Below are 16794 nucleotides of genomic sequence, written 5' to 3' on the forward strand. Positions count from 1 at the left end.
GTGAGGCAGAGACAAGGCCAGCAATGGATGGTGTTATGACAAGGATATTCTCCTTCCTGAGAAGGTGATGAACTGCCTTTTCCTCCAGCAGTTCCTGCCAAACCCATCCAAAAGGAACCTGCCAATTTCTATCTGTCTCCAAGACTGGTTTATCAGGTCAAAGTATTATGATAAAGACCTTTTTGCCTGTTACTTGTGATATACACACAGATCTTTGAAAAGGAGAGGAAAGTTCCACATTTAAACTCTGGTGTGAAGTTTTGGGTGGAATGTGGCAGTTAACTTTGGAATATGTGTAAGTCCTACAGCCCTTACATCATTTCTTTGGTAACTTGTCATGTCCATCAAGAAGAAATGTTATGTATAGCAGCCTGTGTATAAGCTGCAGCCAAACCAGTCTGTGGAATAACGGGAAGGAACTTCCTCACCATCCAGCTCCTCATCTCCCCACTGGAACAAGGGGGGAAAGAGCAGGTTCCTCCTGCTACAGAGAGACTGACCTGGAGCAAAGCCATTTGTTAGTGGCTTTCCACCCCCTCCTTTCTCATCAAGCTACTAACAAATTAATGAGCTATTTCTCAAGAGCAGAGCTTATGGGAGGGAAGTGCAAGGGAGAGTTATTATTAAATACTTTGATCCCTTCAGCAGCTTGTATCCAAAAGCAGGTGCCTCCTCCTTTGCTGTTCTCCAGCAGGAATTCCATGGGACTCCACCCCAGAGCTAACAGGGAACAGGAGAACCAGGGAATACCCAGCTGCCACCTGCATCAAGGGTAAATGCATTTGACCATTCTACACAGCCATATATTCCATGTCTCCTGGAGAAAGTGGGGATAAACTTACCTTTCCTTCCCTTCAGTCACCAGCCATGCGTTTCTAGTTCTGTCTCCACACATAAGGTTGTTGGTGAAAAAGCTTTTAAGTGAATGCAGAATCTGGCCTTACCCTAAACACAAGCAGGTTTGTGTACATGGCCCAGGGGGAGAGGAGGAATTGTCACCACCTTATTTGGTCTCCTCTTCCCTCCCAGAGTGTTTTAGAGCCATTCTTCATGGATTTTTCCTGACACATTGCCAGCATTTTGTGCTTATGCTCAAAAGACGCATATCAAGGCTACAGGAACCACAGTCAACACAATGATGTAGCACTAGGAAAGTGCAAAGATCATAAAGCAAGTTGTGAGACAAATCCTTCCAGGCCAGGCTGACAAGAAGGGTCTACCCCTTGCTCAGCTGCCCAAGGATAAGGGCATATCCTGACAGGACAGCCTAAGCTTATCTTCCACATCATTCTCTGGGCAGCTGTAATGAGTTTTATCTACCACAGGTTATTATTCTGTTGCTGAGAATAGAAGGCAGAGGGTGGTGAGGCACTGGAAGAATTTGCCCAGAGAATGTGGCTGCCCCAGTCCTGGCAGAGTTCAAGGCCAGCCTGGGTGGAGTTTTGAGCAGCCTGGTGTGGCAGGTGGCATCCTTGTCCTTGGCAGGGAATTGGAAGTAGAGGATCTTTCATGCTTCTTCCAACCCAAACCATTCTGTGGTTCTGTGATTGCACCATCCCAGGAGTGACACAAGCTCTTGTTGCCTCGCACAAGGCAAGGACTGCTCAGCCTCTGTCCATGCAGGGGAAGGGAAAGGATTTTAATATCAGAACCAAATGAAATGTTATCTTCTAAACTGAAAGCTTATAGGACAGCAACAAAAAAAACCAACCAAACAAACAAAAAAAAAAAAAACCAAAAATCCCACCAAAAACCCCCCAAAAAAACACAAAAAAACCCCCAAAAGCCCCCCCAAAAACAACAACAACAAAAAAAAAAAAACACAAAAAAAAAACCAAAACCACACAACCCCCCCCAAAACAACAACAAAACCAAAAACCAACCAACAACAACAAAAAACTAAAAAAAAACCACCAATCCCCTCCCCTAAAAAAAAATCCCCAAAAAACCACAAAGTAATGAATTTCCTATGATTTTCTGATAGTGAATTTTTCAGTAAGAAGGGTCTCACATTTTTATTCATGTTGTCTCTTAGTGTGAAGAGAGGACCGGTACCAGTACCTACTCCAAGAGCCCTCTGAAAGGCCTGATGTGCCAAATCCCAATCACGTGGCCATGTCTGGGATCTCTCGGCCTTTTTCCTGCTGGCACCTGGACAAACATCCAATATAATACAGCACACAAAGCAAAGGTGGCTGTGGCTAAGCCTTGGCAGAATCAGAGTTTGGCCTCCACAGACTGTGTTTAAGATCACAGCTTGCTTCATTCATGCTCTTTCCCTGCCCCCTTGGAGATGTGCCCACTGCTACAGATGAAAACCAGGTCGAAGCACAGGGGATGCTGCCAGCCCAGCATTAGGAAGAAAAGAAAACTTGCCCAGAACATGAGCTCTGTAAGGCAGCCACTTTCTGACACATCCCCCTCTCCTCTTTGGCCCTTTGCCTAGCATGGCACTCAAGTATTTTAGTGCCAGAGCAAGCTAGAGGGGGAAATAGTGGTCAAACCACCTATGATTAATTCTGGCTTTCTTCCTGCAGTTTTGCATTGGTTACTCCATTTTCAGGCCATCTCGTGGTAGAGCACACATGGAAGCAAGATTACATCATGGACCTGGCTGCTCTCTTCTGTGTATTTTCTATCACATAGTGCATTTGATTACAGGATAAGCAAAAAGAAAAAAAACCCAAAAAAACTAGCAAGCAAAGTAATTTTATCCAAGAAGAATTTCAATATTATTGATCTAGCCCAACATGAACTTGATTTTCACATATGCCAAGACTTCAAACAGAGAATACCAAAAATGAGATCTCTGCAATTCCAGTGCCAGCTGTGCTTCCTCCTGGGAAGCATTCATGATGCAATCCAAACCACATATGTAGATAACACTGGCTCCTACCCCTGTGATCCTTCCTGTCCTCACTAGCATGGGCCATCTGTTCCTGCTTAGCAGGCAGCCCCACCAGACACTGATTGGTACAACTTGCATGAAAAGTATGAAATAAACTGCCAGCAGAAATGGCATTAAGAAGTCTTTCCCAAGCAATTTACCATTTGAAAAGTGTAATTTAAACTGCACCACATAAGGTGATAACAGAAAACAAAAGCATGAGCTAAGCCATAGAGCAATCTCTGTCCCTACATGATACCCACTCAGGGGGAAGGAGAAGTGGGAAACAGAAATCATGCTGTGGCTAACCTGAAAATTCTCTCTGCCTGAAAGCAGCATGGTCCAGGAATGCCAGAGAAATTAATTACCTTCTGCTGAGTCCCTGCTGAGCCCTTTGCCCTCTTGTTCACCAAGCCATGGGAGAGGGTAAGAACAAAACAGTGACTGCTTTAAGGCATTCTGCTCAGCTCCCAGCCTGACCAGCTGGGCATTGCAAGGGATTTCAGATAGAGCTGCACAGGGCCATCAGAAGAAAACCAGCCTGTCATTCACCCACTTAGATGCAAGATGCCTGCTAGGATGAATGATCACATCTTTCCATGAGCTGTCACCGCCTACACCCACCAAACACCAAAATACACCTTAATCCAGGCTAGTGAAAAGCCTTAATTTAACTCTGACACAAAACCAAGAGCAGCCAGCATTAATTTCTTCCAGAAAGGTCTCACTGGCTGTGGGAGAAAGCACAAGTTGCAGAATAGGCTCTCAGCATGAACAAACTCCCTTCTACTTGAAGAAATCCCCAAATTAAAAGTTTCCTCCAAGCAGTAAGTTACCTGATACCCTTTTCCTTAGAACATGTTCTAGCCTTAAATGACAGCTTGGCAAGCTCCCACTGTCCTTCCCAGCCCAGCCTCTGCCCCAGTAGGTGCTAGGGTCTCTCCCTGTGCTAAAGCAGAATCCTGAGAGCTGCATTCCCACACAGAGTGCTCTTTTTAGCTGCCTGATTACAACTTATCAAACAAAACTGCTAATAACTCTTTGCAGTGGTCATAATATCCAAATAAAATTTGCATGAGTAAACTAGAGAGAAACCCTTCTTGAGCCAATAGCTCCAGCTCCTAGAAGCACAATCCCACTCAAAAAAACCTGGCAGAACCCACAAATGACAAAATTCTGCATACTGGTCTTTAACCAGAACTCCACATTAGCAAAATCTTCCCCTGTGTCTTCATGTCCACAGCAGGGTAAAGCAAACAAACCACCCTGTTCTGGAGGTCACCACTAAAACCTGATCCTGCCTGCCACCCTTGGAACACTCCATGGAGATAACAGATCCCTGGCACTCAGCACAAAGAGGAGGAGGACATTCTTAAGCAGGTACACTAAGTCTCCTCTCCATGGGGAACTATGTCAACATGCTTGTGCCCCAGTCAAGTGATATCCCAAAATAAAGGTAGATATCCATCTAGAGAAATGGGCAGCTCTTTCCCTGAAGATAAACTATTCCCCCCTATGTCCTGCTTGACAGGAAAAATTTTTTCCCCCACAAAAGGGTTTTCCTGTGAAGTCAGGAAAGTTGCATGGATCATTCCCAGCACTGGAAGCCCACTCACCTTGGGGTTGCTCTCATGCAGCAGCAGCTCCACTCCCTCTCCCAAGATGCTGGGCAGCCTGAAAGGTTTTTTCAGAGCATTGTCTATGCAGCTTCAGAATAAAGAAGCATCATGGTGTATGAATTTCATAGCTGAGATACAGCCAGCTGCTCCATCATAATCTGTCTTCACAAGCAGAATTCATTAGACTTTTTAGAAGCATTCCCATACTCTACAAGCAACATCAGGTAACCCTAATTATTATTTCAGCTTTCTACTCCTGCAGTTGAAGTAAGATGTCAAAGTGAATGCTACAACATATTAATTATTACAGTTAGGGACTTAAAATAACTAACTCATAGCTGTGCCACATCCTAGACATATTGCCTGACTTGCAGCAGTGGCTCTGTCTTATCAAATGGACATGCCAACTACTATTTTTTAAGTATTACCACTGGTAAATGAATCCAAAGTTAGTGTTGCTCTAAGTAACTGCACAATGCTTTTCAAGAATAGAGAAAATATAACATACAGCTATCAATGTTGTAAAAATCCCATCTTATCAACATAGAGGGTGCAGCCAGGGTCCAGTTTATTCTGAATTTAATCCAAGTAACATGCACTTTGCCATGCCCTCTGATGCCAGCCACAATACTCAGCATTTATTCATCCACCAGCTGATTCAGGTGGTCACACACTACTCCATCTCATCAACACAAAGATAAGTCTTTTCCTCGTGTATTCTTTTAGTTTAGACTTTGTTTTCATAGAAGCTGTGAAATTTTAAACACAATTTTATCTCTTCTAGAGTCCATCTAAACTTCAGTGGGACCACCACACCAGAGGGTCATATATCTTCTTGTAAAATTATGCTGTGCTGTAAAATCACAGGGTAACCAAAGAAAGTCTAGAGACCAGAGGCAGAATTTAACTTGACAGAGGAAGGGGAAGAAAGTTTATCCTGTTGAGATATCCAGCACACAAATGAATGATAAACCCTCTCAACGACATGTCTGTGGGAATTCTGAGGAACCCAAGCCAGAGTAACTGTGTTTCACTGAACATGAATATTAAGCACAAGTGAGTTTCAAAAACCACTGCCTGGCTGCATAAGACAGTTTGGTCATGTTTGTTTCCCACTGAATTTAAGCAGAGCAAGATGATGTTGTAAGACATTTTACACCCTTCATAGGGACCAAGCTGAGTACACCCACATGTGCCCATCAACCAGAGCTGATGTAATTCTTCCTGAAATGTATTTTTATTCCATATTCTTTTCCTTACCAGTATTGCACTAACATATGATGTAGAGCAAATATGTTTCCAAAAGGGAAATTTTAGTGCCCCACAGACTTGGGCTTGGTTAACAACTGATGAGCTGGTTAATGGTACTAGAAGAAAAAACTGGGCAATTGTCTGCTCCTCACTGATGAGGTGGCTCTTATTCTTATTAATAACTTGACTGATTGCTTAAGAGCTAAGACTTAGCACAAAATTCTTCTCTATATCCTTCAGATTTAGAGGTCTTCAATCTTAAATATTTTTTATATTCAATAGCGCTGGAAAAAATAGGAATTAAATTTGGTGTAATGCCTGTTATGACACTGGATATTAGGTGAAATTAAGGGTAGAAATCAACTAAGTGGTTGTGGTTCAGTTATATTCTTTATCATTTGGGTATTACATTGCTCTAGGAAACAACCAAGCTCCTTGCTTTAATACTGGATATTTTTCATGGCACAGGAATTAATCCTGTCTGGTCCCCCAGCAATCTGAGGTCAGTGAGCAGGAGAGAAGGGAACACATTAAATCTGATACTTCTGTTAAAAAATAGCTATGGTGCAGCATGCTCAGGTTTCTGCACAACAGGGACCAAGTTTGTTTTGTGTTAAAGAGTATTACATGCATATCATGCCAGCTCACAGAAACTCAGGCAACTTTTCCATATCATTGTGATAATTTCACGAGCTGAAAATTCTCCCTACCACAGACATACCTATTTTGAGCACAACCATCTTGTCACAAAGCAACTAGCTGTTGCTTACAAAACACAAAAGTCCTGGGAGTGGGAGGTTTTATTTTTGTTGCTGGCTTCTGTTGAAAATTACACAAGTGCTGGATGAAATACTGTTTATGACCACCCTGGCTGGTCCAGCACATCACCTGCAGTTTGTAGCTTCACTGGTGAGTATAGTATAGGCAGGCTGAGCAGTCACAGAGGGCACTGAGCTGCCCTTTCCATGCTGGGAGGATGCTTAGTGAAAACATCACTATGAAGTTGGAGACCAATAAAAAAAGGTTTAAAAAGGAGTGGTTTTTTTCATATGGAACTATTTATCTTCAAGACCATGGGCAAAACCAGCAGTTGCCCCATCCTGCCAGTGAGAACTCTGCACAAATGCTCTGAAAGTTGCACAGACATCCTGCACATATTCAGTACCTGCAGCAAGGTCACACTGCCTCCTGGAAAGGCTCTTATGTGTCCCCAGTCCTACCTGCCATGACAGAAATAAAACTGTAAGGTCATCTCTGTGCACTACATTTTTTTTATTTTTAAATGGTGTGACCTTCTGTTGGAAAATCCTGATTCAATCCCTTTGCATCAGCTCCTGTTTTGTGAGAACGGGAAGCAAGGAATATACCCCAGGGTTGTTTTGTATGTTCCAGGAAATAACAGGGAAACATTCCTGAAAGTCAGCTCTCCAACATCCTGAGATCCTGGTTCTTTCTTCGGGAGGTTTTACATCACACTTGCACAGAAAAAAAACCCCAAACCCTGAAGGTGATGCACAGATGGCCCATAGGTTATTCAGGGACAAGAGATCAATTTAAGCCTCTAGATTATTTGAACCCACACAATTTAACTCAGCAGTTTTCCTGAAATATACTGGAAGGAGGAACTCAGTTCCAGGTGATACGCAAGCTGACCTCAACATTTACAAGCAACTGCACACTGGATCAGCTTTAACTGACTCAAAGATTCAGCTAAACAAAGAAAGGAGCTCTGGCATAGCATCACTGACTTGAAAACAGAGGAAATTACAAAAAAAATTTCAAAAACATGCAATAATAACAGCTGCTGATTTCCTCTAAGACATTATTTTGTAGGTAAATTGAATCATACTCGGTCTGCAATCAGTGCACACCACAGAGCAATAAATGCTACACGCAGCACAGGGCAGCTGCACCAGTGAAAATGAACCCAGCCATAAGATGCAGCCATCAAGGTACTGAGGGTAACTTATCTGTATATGTTTCCTTTCTTTGTTTTCAAAGGCAAACAGACATGCACTTAATTATCTTCCCATTCCAAGCCCAATTAGAGCCAGTTAGATGTTAAGAACTATTGAAGTGAAACAGGAGGATTGAGTTTCTATCTGTTCTGTTAATGCATACCTGGAAAGTGCCTCCTCTTCTATCTTAACCTATTCTCCCAAGAATGAAAGGCACAACTTGTGTGACACATTTCTGTGTATTGACTCTCTTTTAATGCAGGGGAGGCCACTAAGTTTTAATAAAAATGCTTTGGGCAGGAGGCTATTAGGGAAGACAACAAAAATCATGGGTTCTCCATGACAGGAAATCTGCAGCAATCCTCCATCTCAAATAGCTTTTGGAATGACTTGGATGTGTTTCCATAATCTCTTTACAATGTCCTCCACCTTTTCTTTGGTTGAGGTCACAGCAGAGTATCTTGACAGTCCAAGCAAGCTGCACACTGCCATGCACCTTTGTATTATCTTCGAGCATGGACAAACACCCCACTCCAGGTGGATATCCAGGTGTAAATTCTTGCAGGCTACAGGAGCCTATGGACCCCAGGTCTGCCACAGACTTTCACCTGCTCCAAGCCCCAGATACAACTTTTGAAGCCTTGGTGCTGCCCAGCTGGACTGATGCCACACATGCCATGACACAACCTGTGATGTCACAAACTGGCCTCAGTTTCAAGTTCAGATACAAAAAATAAAAAATAATTTCAGAGCTACCTGGCATATTCAGGAAATTCTCATTTATTTGAAATTTTTTTTTTTTTTAGGATTTCCCAAATCACTAAGTTTATATCATTGAGAAGACTACCTCCATCAAAAATGTCAGGTTTTGATATAGCTCCCATTTACTTTCAGAAACATACAAATGAGCAATTTTTCATATTCCTTTGCCAAAAACTGCTAAAAGAAATCCTCCAAACACTTCAAAGTTGCTTCCAGATGGAGGCCAACCCATGAGAAACTCCATCCAAACGACAAATGTTTTTAAAACTTATCAAATGACTAAATCAGCATGGCATAGCTGAATCCTCAGCTGCAGGAGATGCACTCAGGTTGAGTTGCAGATGAGCTTTGCTGGTGGCACTCAGTGCAATTTGCTGCTCCTCTTTGTGCATTCTCTGAAGCAGTGCCCATAATCCAGTCAGGAACAAGAGCCTGAGGAACTTGTCAGCTTCCCTGGTAGCTCCAATCCTGTGGCAGCAGCAGGTCTGAGCTGATCATTTCTGCTCAGAGGCATTAAGGCACTGAGTGGTTATGTGGGTCAGACAGCAGGGGCTTCCTTCTCTTCCCAGTTTAAAGGGAAATGTAAGTGCTCCTCTTCCTATGATAATTTACAAGGTTTCACTCTCTTTTCTCCTCTCTGACTTCTCTGCAGAACCTTACAAGCATGCCAGCCTTTTCCTGAGCTCTGCTCCCAAGATCCAGAGGCTTCTGCAGATTAAGTCCATCACATCACTATTCACCCCAATTAAACTCTTTAAAAAGACCCTTTTTGAATATAATAACAAAAAAAAAAATTCAGTTTGATCCATCCAAATCCGCATTCAGCCCAAACCAAACCCAACCTTTTCCCAAAGCTCTCAGCAAATAGCTCCCAATAATAAGTGATGGCAAAATTTCAACCTTCTGCTCCGCCCAGGCTGTTGGTGAATGTGGTGAATCCTGCCTGGCTTTTGGGAGAGGGTCATTGCCAGCATCACACAGTGGCCAGCCACCAGCTGAACTCAGCACAGCAATTCAGGGAGATGGGAAAAGCAAGAAACAAAGAGGGAAGGGGGGCTGCTTGCATCTTGTAAAGATTTTAGTACTGTCCCCAGAAACACAGAGATGAAAAAAACACATCTGGAAAACGTCTTGCAAAACACTACGTAGAAATTACAGCAAAATAATTAACATTATTAACAACATTAACTTCCACTCTTTCATTACAGTAGCTCCTGAAAATCCTGTGTCCTCCTCCCAGAGCTCAAAGAACCAGCTCAGCTATGAAGTAACAATAATGCAGTAAGACACAAGTGTGCCATGCTTCAGAGTCCCTTTAGTGCAAGGGAAATTCAAATGCTTCTCTCTGCTAACCCAGAACTGTGATAGAGACAGAACATTTCAACCATCTGCCCACCACCATGAGGAGAGCTAAGATGGAAAGAAGCCTGCTCTGCCCATCTCTCATCTCTGAGATGATTAAATGCTAATTAATAGAAATGAGCCTAAAGAAGAAACATCATGCAAATAAAAATAAAATGTCTGTCATCTGCTCCCCACAGTCACTTCTGAGTCCTGCATTTTATTTTAAAGATTCAGTCCTGAGGTTTGCAAGGCACTGAGATCAGCAGGGCTGAAAGTGCAAATTTGGTGGCTGCAGAAGGGACTCAGCACTACAGCAAAGCCAGCATCTCTCTAACAAGCTTCACTGGGTTTAAACAGCATGTGAAATATTGAAGGAGATGCTTCTGCAAGCTCACATGCACAAAGAGCCTTTCTAGATACTCATCTATTAACTCACTGGCACGTAAATTTGTAGGACAGTTGCAACAACAGAAGAAATGATGATAAAATCCAGAGATGGAGACAACTAACAGTACCAGGTAACCTAATTTCCCTCCCCGACAGCACAGGGAATTGATAAATAGTCACAGAATCAGAGATAAAATCAGATTATTGGATCCATTTTAAATTCCCTTGGTTTACCTACGATAATTGCCTTCGTTTCCTTGACAAGCAAGGCTGGAGTGAAGCAGCATCCAAAGACTCTACTGGTGTTTTCATGGAAAAGTGCTAACAAGGCCTCCCCAGCACCTTTCCCTAGAATTTATATTTACCCTGTGTAGCACACAACAGGTTGCTCAGAGCAGGAGGGAACACTAAACAGCCAAATGTTTACTACACACACAGTGGCACTCCCCCACAGCCTCCTGTCCTTCCTTGTGGATAAAAAGGGCTCCTGCCACTGCTGGGTTATGAATGCATCCTGTGCCTTCCCAAACAGAACTGAAACATCTTCCAAGTCCCCCACTATCCCCCTTCAGTCCAAACTGACCCATTTGTGTGAAAATGTCACCATTCTCAAACCACGGAACTGTTCTGATGCAAACTCCAAGGTCAAGTGGTTGCACTTGCTGAGATGCAAGCACAGCTCCACAAACAGTAAAGAAGGAGGATTTAGCCAACAGCAAAGTCAATTATTCCATTAAATGAGGTGCAAAATGCTAATTTGTACGAAAACCACACAATTTTCAGAATGTGAAAAAGCCCAATCAAAACCCCACTAAACTAAGCGAAGCTGTGTACATGTCCCAAGAAGGAATTCACAAAGCTGACTGGAGTTATGGTTTCAAACACCATCTAGCCTTTTTTGTTTGTTTGTTTTTAAAAACCCAGTTATTTGTTTAGCCATCAGAATTCACCTTGGGCTATGCTTACTGGAAAACACCATTATCTTTAATCTTTCATGTATATCATTATGAGAACAGAACAGGGAACAACTGACTTAAGGAGGCAACTGCATAAGGTTTGTGCTGAACAATGGAGCACTTCAGATCTGTCATGATGGGGGGATACTGGGCATTTTTGACAGCTTGGTTTTTTTGGGATTTCAGGTAACTACATACGAGTAATAACACTTCTTTCTAAAAGTATAGCAATGTTGACTTTGCAGTCAAATGGAACCACCAAGAGATTGAGCAATCTAAGCCACATGGGAAAGCTAAAAATTTCCAAAAATATTTCATCTAAAACCATCTGCTAACATATATTTAAGAAGAATTAAAAGAGAAGAAATACAGGCATGGTAAGAGGTATTAAAAAGAACAGATACATGCAGGAACCAATGCAGAAACACTGGAAAGAAGATTTGGGGAGAAAACCAGTTATTTCAGCAACACAGCTGGACACATATAGGGGAGATGAGTAATGCCACTAGTAACTCAAAGGGACACACAAATTTAATCCCACATTGTAATGCAGAGCTCAGATGGCTGCATTTGAGGACGGGTCAGGAGTTGAGCCATAAATCTGTGCTCTCAAGCAGGCTGCCACACTCACTCTTTGTCTCAGCCGTTTCCTGGAAAACAGTTCTGTGAGCCCTGGAATGGCAGGGAAATGCCCCCTCCAGCCTCCTGCCACAGTGGGAGGGGTCTGTCCCAACAGCTGAGCCACTCCCAGCACCACAAGTGGCCCCTTTTGGGGGAATTCTGAGAAGATGAAAATGGAGGGGAGGCACTTTAAATCACTCACTAGGACTTCCCACACCTCCCATGCCAGAGGGGCACTGAGCCCACCACCCTTCATGGGGCCATCTCCAGACCCCCTGACCTCCACACCAGTGACACCACATTCCCAGAGGAGCTGGCAAAAAGAAGAGGAACTGTATGAAAACACACAATTTGCACCTTTTTTTAAAATCACAGCCAATCAACACCCACCTGCCCCACCTCTCTCCTGCCCCCTGCCAACTTCCAAGGGATTGCACCAGGAGGCACAGGTCTATTTTCAAGGCAATAAAAACTCAGAAAACCAAATTACCACGAACTATGAGCAGGTACCTTAGTTCTGATTTTGTCACATAGCCAAAGACAGGCCAAGCTCTAAGAACCTAATGTAGCCCCCAAAAACTCTGGAAGATGCTCTTCAGATCAGTGACCCATCTTGGAATGTTATCTAAATGGAAACTCTATTTACATGTTTTTATGACACTAACTGACAGCAAGAAAACCCCATTCCAGCAGGACAGCACACACAAAGCACTCATTTGGTGCCAAGGGTCTCACAGGGCCTGGGATCAGAAAATAATCACTTTGCTATGGTGCCTATTTGGGGCAACAACAAGCTTTGCATGGAAGAAAACACTCATTTTCCTCAGCCATATAACTTTAAGGATATGAGTGCATGCCCCCTTAAAGCTCCCTCCCAAAACATTGAGGCAGGCAGTTAATTTGGTAACAAAATATATTTAGAAGGCTACAGTAAAATATTAATTATACACATGTTTTAAGACCAAAGGTTACTTAAGTACTAGACAAATACAAGCTACTGAGGGGTGCTTCAAGGTTTCTCTCTCCTATAAAAAATTCACTTAGAATTCTAATTCAAAATTCATTTTCTCTTAAAAACAAGACAGGCTCTAACACTGATTTCTACACAAGCAATTTATGATACCCAAAAGGAAAAAATAAAAATAGCTAACAGCCAAGCAGAGCTTTTATCACCCTTTTTTTTTTTAATCTGCTAGTTCCAAACCAGATGCATTCAGTATAGAATTCTGATTAGGAAAAAAATGGCTGTTGAATTTTTATTACTACATCCCTTAAGGACCAAAAATGGTAACCTTAGGCATTTAATGTGTTCTATGAATAACAATACATATGAGCACACAAAAAGCTTATTATCTCTGTTTATGGATTTTTTTACCATGTTGATACATTTACAGAAAGAAGTTGGAAAGTATGGGGAGGGGGAGGAGAAGAAGCTATCAAAATAACAAGTTACATTAAACAAAACCTATTTGGAAAGGAACAAGCTACGCAGCATGAAATTTGAATGAACTGTGTCTCCCCATTATGGTCCTACAGCTCCCATGAAATCTGTGCAGCCTCATTTAATGCTCATACTAAAAGCCTTCACCTATACACATCTGTCCCACAAATACAGATGCAATTCATACTTAAGCCTGACAAAAAATCACTTGTTGGGGGAACATGCTGTGAACACAGACTTTCTTATTTTATAAACAATGTGAAGCACACAGGAGTCCTTCACGATGGTTCAGAACAGCTCACTAGAGGCAAAGAAGCATCTTCTCCCCACTCCCTCACATCTGTAACCACCTGACCCACCAGGCAAAGGGCTGCCACCACACACCACCCTGCCACAGGACGAGTTTCTGCCCTGTGCTGTATCACAGCTCCATTCCCACAGCTAGAAAAAAACCCCATACAAACTGCAGCTAAGCAACACAGAGCTTTCTCCTTCAGAAATCAGCTTACAACCTCTCCAAAAAATGTGGGAAAGCCGTCAGAATAAAAATTTACAAACCAGCCATTTGTGATGCTGGCATGGTTTCCCTCTGGTATTTAGCTCAGTCCAAGAAAAAAAAAAATTAAAATAGTTCCTCCAATAGAATCCTTCCCATATTTTCAGCTCTGAGAATTCACAAGGACTCAAGTTGAGTTACACTGACTCTGGAACCAGCAGATTCTAAGAGTACAAAAATCACCCCAGAAAATAATGGAGGGGGGGATTGAGGGAAGTCCATACATCCCTCAGCTCTCAAGCTTGACTGAAAAAACCAAAATGAGCATATTGACAGAGCAAGCCATGTTTTTGCTTCCTCATGGCATCCTGCTCCAATTTATTCTAAATGGATTCAGAGCCCAGAAAGAGGACAAAAATATGAATTAGCTTTTGTTCTTCATTTTAGCACTGAAGAACTGATAAAGACTTAGAATCTGCTGTCCAATGCTCTGGACCTTTACCAAATCCTGTGCTGTCTTCTTCCACTGCCACTTGCCTATGTCCCTTGAGAAACCAGATGCAACAGCAAGCATGATTCTCCATTCTCCTTTGATCATGGCTGCAGGATTCTGTCCCCAACCATTGATTTCCTCCTCCTTCTCCAGGCTCAAGCAGGAGGACAAACAGAAATTCTGGTAACCATCAAATGTTAAGTAACTGGAAGAGTGGGCCATGCCCTTGGAGAAGATCAGGCCACACAGGAGCCTGACCCACAGCTCAGAGGAAAAGAATTCACAGCAGAGCATCCCACCAGCACAGCTGTGTTGCTGGAGCCATTTCCTGGGTTCTGACAGAGCCCAAACCGAGCTCAGCTGTGTAATTTACCCCACGAGGTCCCAGCTGTCAACCTGGCCTGGCATCCTGACAGCCTCCGGCACAAATGCCCTCGGCCAGCTGCTTGGCTCAGGGTACAATTCTCTCTTTTTAAATGAGATTAGTGCTGGTGAAATGTGCTAGCTCAACGGGCATGCTGATCTAAGCTCTCTGTTTATTCGGGCTGCAGAAGATACAACAATTACTTAAAAAAAAAAAAGATACAATTTTAAAAGATGCCACGAATTTGCCTGCCTCCTGCAGTTGCTCACTCATCACAGAATGAAGAGGGGTTTCTCACAGATCTGCTGAGGACTGAGGACTGGAAAGGATGAATCTTGAAACTGTGGTAAGTACATAAACTTAGCCACCTACCTCCTTGAGACTAATGTGAAGAATCTACTTGCCAACAAAAACCCCAACAGATAATTCTGGCTTCCTATCCATTTCAGTATCAGACACCTTTACTTCCACCAAGATAATTAAAAAAAGGGGGGGGGATATGTTAAATATCGAGGGGATGGGGTACAAGGGAGCCAATGACACCGAGGTACTGCCATAAGTATGGATAAACAAAAATGTGTTTTGGTTATGCTTTAAAAAAATAAAAGCCTAAGAAGTTAAAGTTGAAACAGCTGAAGTCCTATGTTCACTGTAAGGATGTGAAACGTTATTGCCATGAATAAGCAATTATTGGTTTAGAACGCCTTTTTAAGCAGAAAGATGAAGATTTGAGCCAGTGTGTTCCCCAGCGCAGAGCTACCAAGCCGAGAGAGCACAACCAGCTCCCCCGGCTGGGAAGTGACAAACGCGCCTCAGCGCGCTGCGCCGATGCTGTGCGGAGCAGGTCCCTAACTGCACACAGCGGGGCCATTACCGTGTGCTGTCACCGTGTGCCATTAAAAGCTCTTTAACCTGCCGATGGCCGCCGCGATGCGCGGCTGCTGCCGGGGATGTGCTGACTAACAGGCCGGGGCGCAGCCAAAACCTCCAGCCCCCTGAAAAACACGGCCGGGCCGTGTCAGGCAATCGCGGCAACTCAATTAATGCATCTGGGTCAGCAAAATGGTTTGCGGGAGCCTGAGCCCGGTTACGAAACGCGGATACCGCGGCCGGGGCTCCGGCAGCAGGTACCGGGGGGCTCGGGCGGCATCGCCCGCGGAGGGACGAGGATGCGGCGGGGACACGGTCCGGTAATGGAGACACGGTCCGGCGTGGGGACACGGTCCTGGCGGTGGGGACACGGTCCGGCATCAGCGACATGGTTCTGGCGATGGGGACACGGTCCGGCCGGCCAGGAGGGCGGCGGGGAGGGGACAGGCTATGGAGGCTTTCAGGGAGACCCCTGCAACTTTCCCCCGCGGGGGCTCGGGGGGATGTGCTCGCCGCGAGAGGAGGCAAACCCCATCATTTTTTATCCATGGAAATGTGTTTATCTATATGTGTGAGCTCATATATATGTGTGTGTGTGTGTGTGTGTGTGTGTGTGCATGCAGATCTGTATCCGGCGGACATGCCCCGTCCCTGCTCGCCCGGCGGTGCCAGCCCGGCCGAGCCGCGCTGCGGAGACCCCGGTGCCCCCAGCCCCGGGCAGGTGGGGCCGGGGGTGCCGGGCCGTGCCCTGCCGTGCCCTGCCGTGCCCGTGTGCCCGCGCCGCGCCGAGCCGCACTCACCCAGAACACGAAGGAGTAGATGATGAGGAGGGTTTTCAGACACGTTATCACGGGTTTGGTCTCCATTCTCCTCGATGCCATAATACTGAGATCCCGGCTGCAGGCTGGGCGCGGGAGGAGGCGGAGGAGGAGGGAGGGAAGGGGGAGGGAGAAGGGAGCGGGGGGGCGGAGGGAGGTGAGCTCAGCGCCCGGCTGCCGCGGCCGGGCTTACCGCGCCTCCTGCTGCCAACCGGGGACCCCCGCCCGGGCACGGGGCTCCGACACCGCCTGCCCGGGTGACATTTACCTCAGGGATGGGGGAGCTGAGGTTTTGAAAGATGAGGTGAAGGACACCCCCCCGGCCGCCCCGTTTTGTCGGGAAGATGCTCGGAGGCGTCGCTGGAGCTGCTCAGGGGTTTGGGGATGGAGGCGCTGCACGCTCGGAGCTACAGAGGGAATTGGCCGTACGGGAGAAAACATCCTTCAGTGTCATGGTTAGAATGTGTGTTCCTGCAAGCTTCAGAGGTCTGGAGAGCACAGCAAGGGCAAGTAGCGCAGGTTTGGCG

The 16794-nt window shown here is 44.7% G+C and overlaps 1 protein-coding gene across 1 annotated transcript in view; it reads right to left on the bottom strand.

Moving 5' to 3' along the window:
* TSPAN7 (tetraspanin 7) overlaps positions 1-16403 on the bottom strand; it is a 91226-nt gene extending 74823 nt beyond the window's left edge. The window contains exon 1 of the mRNA XM_064706700.1: positions 16250-16403. Coding sequence (XP_064562770.1) covers positions 16250-16330 — 81 coding nt within the window. The 5' untranslated portion in view covers positions 16331-16403. The remainder of the gene's footprint in view (positions 1-16249) is intronic.
* Between the last annotated feature and the right edge of the window lie 391 nt (positions 16404-16794).

This window comes from Zonotrichia leucophrys, chromosome 1 (genome assembly GCF_028769735.1).
Source record: "Zonotrichia leucophrys gambelii isolate GWCS_2022_RI chromosome 1, RI_Zleu_2.0, whole genome shotgun sequence".
Classification (NCBI taxonomy): domain Eukaryota; kingdom Metazoa; phylum Chordata; class Aves; order Passeriformes; family Passerellidae; genus Zonotrichia; species Zonotrichia leucophrys.